A 10,273-nucleotide genomic window follows, 5' to 3' on the forward strand; every position below is an offset into this window, starting at 1 on the left:
AAATTGATATGATAGAGAATACTCTGGCTTCTCTGGAGAATCCGAAAGAACTTTCTCGCCCAACACCAGGAACATGAGCCAGCACTATACAAATATGATGTAAAACAGATAGATATACCAAGTTTATTTATATTACCTTTAAAACCGCCTTCACTGATTTTTCTATCTTCTAATGATGCATAATATTGTGTTTGTGTCAACATACTATGGAAACCAAGCACAGCTATAATTAAGAGGAAGAATAATTCATTAAAATCATTACATTTGCTAAAAAAAAAAATTTTTTAAAAAAAAGAAACACTTTGGATAAAAAAAACCAGTGTTGGAAATATTTTTGACAGTTTCACTCTCCCCCCCCCCCTCCCAAAAAAAAGAAAAAAAGGCACTAATAAAAATGAAACACATGATATACCTGACAGCGTTCTGACAAACTAACAGAACTCACAAAGAATCAGTCAGATAATGTTTTGTTTATAAGTTAGCCGTAAAATTTCACTAACTAAACAAAAGTTGTAAAAACAATATGGGGACTTATCACAAACACCACACAGAATCTAAGTTGCAAGGAGTCGTATTCAGGTTAGCAAGAGACTCTCACCCAAAATTAATCAGTTTGATACACTAAAATATATAGTATTATAATAAAGCTATTAATTTACCGGCTAGATCTACCAGTTCTTCTTCTGAGGCCTGTGTTAAAATATCATCCCATTCAGTTTCTGTATTTGCATCCTCATTTACTGATGCTGATTTATCATTTACGGCATTTTCAACTTTCTTTGGCACATAAACTTTACCTAGAAACAACACAATGAGTAAAAAAAAAAGGAGTCAATTTAAATGCTATGATTTCATTAATACGTATTTCACTATTTTCTCATTTATGGTAGTGCACAATGTTGTAAGGTAATTAAAAGTATGTAAGTTTTCTACACGTGTAGGATAAATACGAAAAACTGACAGTCACACTCAAACTCTGTTAATATTCTAAATCTAAACCAAAAAGTTTCAACAAAATAAGCATAAGTACATAACATGTAGTATGTACACTGTAACTATCGGTATTCAAAGAATTAAATACTATTAATCACTACATTTATTGTAAGCTTACACTTTATTACTGTCATTTAAACACAACAAACGGGAGATAGATACTTCACTAAGAGTACCATACTTTATCAACATCCTCATCAAGGGGAAAAAAGTATTTATTCGAGGGCATTTATGTATATGGCTCATCTTCTTAATTAAATCTTAAAATAGACGAAAAGGGGTCTTAAAGCACATAATAAAATTAGCTTTTACGAATGTACTTGTAAGTTGTATGCATATAAAATGATTTATAATCAATTTTAAAAAGAATAATTGTAATTTCTAATCATTTTTGTTCGGTGAAATACTTGAACTGTCCAAATTAAGCGACAGTCATTTACACCTATTTAGGCCATTCTACACGTTTTTTTTAAAATCTATATTATTTGCCATATTGGAAGACTTGCTTGAGCCCTAATACATAATACATGTTTAATGAATTAAGATTATATATTTCAGACATATCACAGTGTTGTTTTAAACTAGTACAGTAATATCCTAATTACTATACATATACAATTAGGTTACATGTGTAAATGTTATTAACTACTGTTTTTTACATTATATTCTACCAACATTAAAATAATAACACATTTCCTACCTTTTGTTTCCTTCACATATGGTTTATTTTGTTCCCAATCTTTTTCTTCCTTTGCTTTTTTCTCTAGAAAATCTAATAATTTCTGTCTTCTATAGGGACCAGTTGGTGACTTATCTGTCTGATCTTTTTGTCTTTGGCTTGGAGGTAGCAATGAATTCTATGAACATAAAGACAATAAATGATAAGAGTTCTACTTTTTATGGCATAGGGAAACCAGGGCTAAATTGTAGAGTGCCCCATGTAGTCAACATTTACACTTTTGAAGGTTGAAATTACTTCTGAAAACGTTCATGCTCAAATGACGATTTCTCATGTGATAACACGACAGACGCAGCATGTGTGTTGTACACGGTCGCCTGTATTAAGCATCTAAATCAAATAACCTTTCGATATAGACTTTTTCACACATAAAACTGATTATTCGATTCTACAGAATTCAATGAAATTAATGATATCACACAATCTGCCAAATTCAAACTGACAATCAAAAGAAGTTTTTAAGGTTCAACTATTTCTTCGAATCTGAAGGCTTGAATGGATGTTATACATGTACATGTAGCTTCGATTAGGCTAACTTGACATGTTATCATACAGCAGTTTTCATACAACTAAAGTTTTCTGAGTTACCATAACAATATAATAAATCATGTCAGATTAATGTTCTAAAGATGGGAGTCAAGTTCAACTTACATCAGGATCAAAATCTCCATTAAGTTCTTCTAATTCTTCTACAGTAAGTAAAGCAAGAATATCATCTAGATTATCTAAATCTATATCTGGCACATCTTCACTTTTAGCTTTAAACAGAGCCATCTTTCACTTATCTACAAAAATTAAACAATACTTCTGTCAACACAAATATTTAAATAAAAATTTATCACTGCAAAAATGGAGAATAGGAATACAAATATTTTTGTATTTACAGATTTTTTCACATAAAAATAACATGTCTTTGACCAACAGGCTGTTGATTCATACCGTCAGAATTTGTGATGTCTCTACAAACATCCAAGGTTTAAGTAGAAAACTACGTTTTAATTTCAAATACAATATTTTTATGTCATGACCAAGCTAACATAAACAGTTCATACCAGTGCCAGATATATGAAGACTACACTATTCAACACAATACATCTATGTAAATTATTAATCACTTACTGACATATTAGCCTATAATGACACTTACTATATATAATAAATCATACCTTTACTGACACAAGTAACAATAAATACGACCAAAATAATAATGTCCCTGAATACGTTATCACACTTGAATTCCTATAAGGTTTGTAGACCTGTACTCTTTGTCCTTACTACCTCTCTATTGTACAAACAAGTTTTGTAAAATTGGAGTTACACTGGGAGATGTTTCTTCTGCCAGGTTTCTTAGAAGTTAATTAATTAGGTCTTTTATAAGCTTACTGATACATGTAACTAAAATTTGAAAAGAAGTTCCAAGTTAAATTAACTCCCTTTTGGATTTCAGTAACTACTCAGTCATGTGAAAGAATCCTAGGTAGAGATCTCAGATGACATACATGTACATGTGTACAGTATGAGCCATCAGGAAATAATCCATTAAAAATAATCCACAATGGGCTGCTGTCCAAAACACATCCTGCACTAAATCTTTTAATCTAAATCCACATGTACCTGTGCTCTAGCTATAAATCTTAAAACAGATAATATTCTGTGTTTACGAAAATCTGTAAATTATAGTCAGACATATATGATATATTCATGTAGAGAAATTGATATCTAGGAGAATCAACTGATTTATAACAACATATAATATTATAACAACATATTATATAATGTATAACTCGTTAGTCGTTACAACAGGCATGTATTTAATGGTAAACTGAGAATACAGGTCTAGACCTACTGTACATTCCTCTTCCTACTCTTTTAGCCAACACAGATAACACAAGATCTTGTGGCAAACATTCTACACATACACTATGATTAACTGCCCTCTTTTTCACTGTGTACCAAGTACTAACTATGTTTACAAACAGACTTAACCAACTCTTTAAAAAATCTTTCCAAGGACAGACTCACACCAGATGGCAAGCCATAGGTCATTAACATACATGTAGCCTATATATATCAATTGGCAAGATTTCAATATTCCATCACTAAATCTCAATGTTGGTAATAACTAAAAATACACTGATAAACTCTATATATATATCAGGATTGTCTCAGATCATAACAACATACACATAAGTAAATAAAGGTCAATTCAGTGCACATAATATGATGCAAACAAAAACAAATTTAAGAACATTTTGTAATTTTAAAGAAAAAGGAAAGGGTAGAACACTTGTGCATTATCTTACATAAAATTTAAAATGCTATGTTAAAGATACATTATAGAAGATTAAGAGCTGGCAGTTCTCACTATAACTATAATACATGTAGTTAAAAACCAGATAACGTAAAGGGATATGCTGAAAAAGTTCAGTCAAATTGCTTCACTCTAAGCCAAGAAAACCATATTTCAAAATCACTGACTGGATAGCCTCGATTGTCATTGTTACCACTGTCATGATAATTAACAAAGTCTCTGTAAAATCAGCAATGGGCGTTGAACAGCAGATATGATTCAAATACAATGAAAATCGGACAAATAACATGGCAACGAGAGTTGATTATGGTCTTTTCATGTTAATAAATGTCTAATTAATAGTTTATATTCTTTATATAACATTCCAGGCCTAAAGAAAGACCTGCAATAGGCAGATTTAGCTCTTGCATAATGTATATTTAATAGTTTACAGACTCTGTTAAAATTCAATGCCAGCAGCAGTTACAAAAAAAAAACTGCTGTTACATGTATACATTCATCTTGATATTAATTACACCTTACCACTACCAGCATTCTTATTTATCAATTAATTCATCCTAGCATTTTTCTTTAAATTGAAAATTAATCTAAATTACTTTTTATTTTGAATGGAACAGAGAATTTACAATGTAATGTCTAACCTACACAATACTGAGAGATACAAATTGTTATTGTTATAAAATGTTATTTCTATGTGCAATGCAAGTGAGAAGAATTTAGGTGAAATGAATGAATAGACATGGTTTTAGATGTGTGTATCTTTTGAACAATTAGTCTTGCTTTCCTTTTGTCAACTTCACAGGTGCCAACCCAAGACATGTGATAGCCAAGCTTAAAAAATCCTGATGTGTATTTTCAGCCAATTGTGGGATTTGAATCCATGACATTCTTGTCCAGAGTCCAGTACCCTGACCGCTAGGTCTACTACTACGGCCCACTTTCATCGACAAAAACCTGGCCCTTTATCAAATATGCTAAGTTTGGTAACCATGAGATACAATACATGTACATATATGTATGGTAGGTTAGAAAAACATGAGTAATTAAGTTTATAGTAAATATAGAATCACTATACACTGTACATGTTCTTTCAAAATGAAAACTTAACTTATATTTTAACAGCGTTTGGTATTCTAAAAACCTGAATAGTGCATGTAGGATTAATGTAGACTGTACTTGAATGACACACGCATAAAGTCCACACAGTTTGAAAGAAATGCTATGAATAAAATAGACTTAAGAGTAGGTTGAACATTACAGTGTATCCTGGGATAATACATGTATAAGGCAATCACTGTTTTCAATGGGTAAATGAATTAGTAAGATCACTACAACTGACAGATTTTAACCCATCAGGAAACATTGTGATTAAAGACCAGTTTGCACAGCCCAAACAACAAACATTAAACAACCATGTCATGTCTTTAGAGTCAGCTGGGTTTTATTAATTACCTGATATACTACAATGTATTCTATGGTCGTACATGTACCCGGACATTTTTAACTTCGTATTGGAAATGTATTAATAATATTATATCAACAAGCCTTTAGGGAGTCTTGCTGAAACAATAGGTGTCCCCTACCATCCCCCAAAAATGTACCAGTATAAGCCTACATATATACATGTACATATAAGAGGCAGTGTACCAACTTTCAATAAAATACCTCGAAACGAAATGAAATGGCTTTTAAGGTCCTACTGTTCTGCTCCAATTGGACTAATGAAAACAGGGGGAAAAAATACCTGGAAGTTTCACCTTAAAAAATCCTGGAATACACAGCGCATTCACCGATTTTAAATCAACAAAGGGACATAATTCAGTAAAATAATAAACCCACAAAACGTGAAATAGATCTGCAACTCCGCTACATGTCCACAGCAGAGAACCAACACTCATTCAAATACCAAAAGGTTTAACCTAAAATAATTCTGGAACACAGAATTTTCATGTATTTTATGTCATCATATTTTTTCAATCTGATTAAAAGGCAGATCCTATTTCGTTTCTTTTTTTATAGTTCAAAATTTCATTTTACTTGTCCTTACTACACTTGGATCTGGAAGAGTCGTTATATTACTGGCAATTTGGTTGAAGTGAGGGATTAGCCAATGAAATGGTCTGTTGCTGCAATTTCTTGGCATGCAATGCAGTGAACTGTGGGTAAACCACTAGAAATGTCAATGCTGATTGATTAATTAATGTCTGACATCATAGGTCAAAAGCTACTCGCATGACACCTGACGCAATCTTCCTCTAAAACTGGACAGATGTGTAGGCAATTGAAAGTATAAAAAAACGAAACAAAATATAGATCTATTTTAATCAGATTGTATTATTTTTTTTACTGCATGCAAATATCATTGAATTTAGCCATGGTTGTATTCAATGGCTTCGACAGGGACTACTTTTTTCTAGAATGACGTCACTTCCAGAATGACGTCACAAGTTGTGACTCACAACTGTAATGACATCACTACTTGGCAACCATCGTTTTTTTTTTAAAAAATGGCGATGGCGGAGCCTATGATTATTGATGATGATTTTTTTGATAATCTGGATAGTACAGCGTCTACTATTGAAGAAACTATGGATATTTCTGAAGTAGACGCAATGCTGATGTTAATTGAACATGTGGGTCAAGAAGACAATGAAGAAAATCACGAAAACTCTAAACTTCATAAGGTCTGTCATAGAGTCAACTGGCGTGGTTTTGATTCCCCGGTTGTACGTGACAAGGAGTAGGGTTGCCTGTCCAACCTAGTGGGTTTTCTCTGGGTCCTTCGGTGTTCCCCCACTGTTAAAGACCCCTTCGTACAGTGATCTTTCTGCCATCTTATACCTCTTACATAACGACTTTTGGAGAGGTTTTTTTTGTAATAAACACATACTTTAATAGGAAATTACTAGGCCTAAAAACTTTTGGGAATTTTTTTTTATTGGTGATGTATTATTAGTGTTTTGGGAATTTTTTTTTATTGGTGATGTTTTATTAGTGTTAGATGATTTTTCAGGACGGTGTATACAGTCTTAGAAATCAACAGTTTTCATTAATTTTTGTTTTTATTTTGAGATTTGCATGTAGTTATAGAATAAAAACAAAACTCAATGACCATTGAATTTGTTTTTATCTTGATGTTCATGTATGATATAGATACTTCTAGCATAACATAAAAACAAAACATAATAATAATATTAATAACTTGTTATTCAATGGTTCACTCGATTGTATCCCTGCCGCAAGCCACTTGATTTCGCTCGTGTAATACTTGCGCAGGGATACATGTAGACTTTCATGAACCATTGACTAACTCGAGCAGTATTCAATGGTCACTGAGTTCCACTACTTAGAGAAGATTTTGATGTAAGTTTGTTGGGTGATCTCCATTCTCCATGATGGAAGACTAGAGTAGAATGAGTGGATGGAGCTTGAGCTACAGTACAGTGACTAGTGAGACTTTCAAGAGAATGGGACTGAATCATTCTAATATTATTTTGTTATCGTTCATATTTTTAATGATGATTGGGTTATATACTATAGTCTGATCATCATCTGCAATAACCTACGGTAGCTTACTCAATTCTAATCTAGCCTAGAGTTGAGATAAAAGTCAAAGACTAAAATAAAAAACCATAATTTATAAAAAAAAAAAAAAAAAAAGAAGATTACCCTATCGGCAATAAACATGGCATTGAAAAAAAAATAGCAGACATGTTGGCAGAGAAAATAATCATAATAATGCCTTTTCTAAAAAAAACACCAGAATTACCTCCTAATCTCCTTGTAAGTGGGTAATATTATGACATTAACCGATGACTATTCCCTTCCCTTTTTGCACCTCAGCCCGGACAAATACACTACATTAACCAGTCTTACTCTGCATTGAAATTTTCAATTACCCCTAAGTACCACTAGAATTTCCAGTCAACAAACTCGGTCGATGGTTGGGCTAAAATTTGGGAATAGTTTGTTTGACTGAAATAAAAAACGCACTAACTCAAATATGATTACATCGTTTTTTGTCTATTTTGATTATTTTCCCCCAAGTTCAAATCTGACAGTTGAAGTCACAATTTTATTGAGATTTTCCTTCCAATAGCAATACCCTAAACAACGTGTTGACCTCTCTTTGCGAGTAAGGTCGTCATCTAGGGTTAAGGGTCAACGACTGACGTCATCAACTGAAAACAATGGCCGTACTAATATAAACAACTTGAATTAAGTCTGTGTCCGATGCATAAAACTGATGACAGCATAGTATCTAGTCGCTTCAGTATTTGACATTTTCATGTGGCCTCGCCCAGTCGATAAAATCAATCAGTTAGTTCAGTCGAATAATCCAGTCGAATAAACCAGTCGAAAAGTTCAGTCGAATACTTCAGTGGAATAATTCAGTCGAATAAACAAGTCGCTCAATATTAAGCAGCGGTGGCAGCGGGCTAAGATAATATAGTAGCAAATCATGCTCGTAGCCATAGCTGAAGGAGCCGGGGGCATGGGGTAGGGACCGGGGGGCTTCCCAACTAATTTCAAGAAATGAAAAGAAATGAAATGGGGGTTCAACGTCCTTTTGTTCTGCTTGGAACTGGGCTAATGAAGACGGGCATACGCCATACACTGTGCGATGAGGGAAATTTTGCCCGGACAGCGGCACTACGGCCTACTCTTATATCGAATTCCATCTGTCAAAGGGATCTTTTACGTCCACTCCAATGTATACACGGGACCTCGGTTTTTCGTCCCATCCGAAAGACTAGACAGCTGTCCTTGTCCGCCTCGAAAAGAATAGAGTCCCTATATATGATATGAACGAAGAAAGGGGATGGGGTGGGGCGGGGGTGGGGGGGATAAGGTATTTGACATTTTCATGTGGCCTCGTCCAGTCGATAAAACCAGTCAGTTAGTTCAGTCGAATAATCCAGTCGAATAAACCAGTCGAATAATTCAGTCGAATAAACCAGTCGAATAGTTCAGTCGAATAATTCAGTCGAATAAACAAGTCGCTCAATATTAAGCAGCGGGCTAAGATAATATGGTAGCAAATCATGCTCGTAGACATAGCTGAAGGAGCCGGGGCATGGGGTAGGGACCGGGGGGCTTCCCAACTAGTTTCAAGAAATGAAAAGAAATGAAATGGGGGTTCAACGTCCTTCTGTTCTGCTTGGAACTGGGCTAATGAAGACGGGCATACGCCATACACTGTGCTATGTTGGAAATTTTGCCCGGACAGCGGCACTACGGCCTACTCTTTTATCGAATTCCATCTGTCAAGGGATCTTTTACGTCCACTCCAATATATACACGGGACCTCGGTTTTTCGTCCCATCCGAACGACCAGACAGCTGTACTTGTCCGCCTCGAAAAGAATAGAGTCCCTATATATGATATGAACGTAGAAAGGGGATGGGGTGGGGCGGGGGATGAGGTATTTGACATTTTCATGTGGCCTCGTCCAGTCGATAAAACCAGTCAGTTAGTTCAGTCGAATAATCCAGTCGAATAAACCAGTCGAATAATTCAGTCGAAAAGTTCAGTCGAATAGTTCAGTCGAATAATTCAGTCGAATAAACAAGTCGCTCAATATTAAGCAGCGGGCTAAGATAATATGGTAGCAAATCATGCTCGTAGACATAGCTGAAGGAGCCGGGGCATGGGGTAGGGACCGGGGGGCTTCCCAACTAGTTTCAAGAAATGAAAAGAAATGAAATGGGGGTTCAACGTCCTTCTGTTCTGCTTGGAACTGGGCTAATGAAGACGGGCATACGCCATACACTGTGCGATGATGGAAATTTTGCCCGGACAGCGGCACTACGGCCTACTCTTTTATCGAATTCCATCTGTCAAGGGATCTTTTACGTCCATTCCAATATATACACGGGACCTCGGTTTTTCGTCCCATCCGAACGACCAGACAGCTGTACTTGTCCGCCTCGAAAAGAATAGAGTCCCTATATATGATATGAACGTAGAAAGGGGATGGGGTGGGGCGGGGGATGAGGTATTTGACATTTTCATGTGGCCTCGTCCAGTCGATAAAACCAGTCAGTTAGTTCAGTCGAATAATCCAGTCGAATAATTCAGTCGAAAAGTTCAGTCGAAAAGTTCAGTCGAATAAACCAGTCGAATAGTTCAGTCGAATAATCCAGTCGAATAATTCAGTCGAATAAACAAGTCGCTCAATATTAAGCAGCGGTGGCAGCGGGCTAAGATAATATAGTAGCAAATCATGC

At 34.9% G+C, this 10,273-nt stretch overlaps 1 protein-coding gene across 1 annotated transcript in view; it reads right to left on the reverse strand.

Moving 5' to 3' along the window:
• Positions 1–7,953, reverse strand: part of LOC126815178 (tropomodulin-1) — a 193,737-nt gene extending 185,784 nt beyond the window's left edge. The window contains exons 1-5 of the mRNA XM_050540736.1: positions 7,813–7,953; positions 2,384–2,517; positions 1,694–1,850; positions 660–797; positions 137–223 (exon numbers count right to left, since the gene is read on the reverse strand). Coding sequence (XP_050396693.1) covers positions 137–223; positions 660–797; positions 1,694–1,850; positions 2,384–2,506 — 505 coding nt within the window. The 5' untranslated portion in view covers positions 2,507–2,517; positions 7,813–7,953. The remainder of the gene's footprint in view (positions 1–136; positions 224–659; positions 798–1,693; positions 1,851–2,383; positions 2,518–7,812) is intronic.
• Positions 7,954–10,273: the final 2,320 nt, after the last annotated feature.

This window comes from Patella vulgata, chromosome 3 (assembly GCF_932274485.2).
Source record: "Patella vulgata chromosome 3, xgPatVulg1.2, whole genome shotgun sequence".
In the NCBI taxonomy this organism is placed as follows: domain Eukaryota; kingdom Metazoa; phylum Mollusca; class Gastropoda; family Patellidae; genus Patella; species Patella vulgata.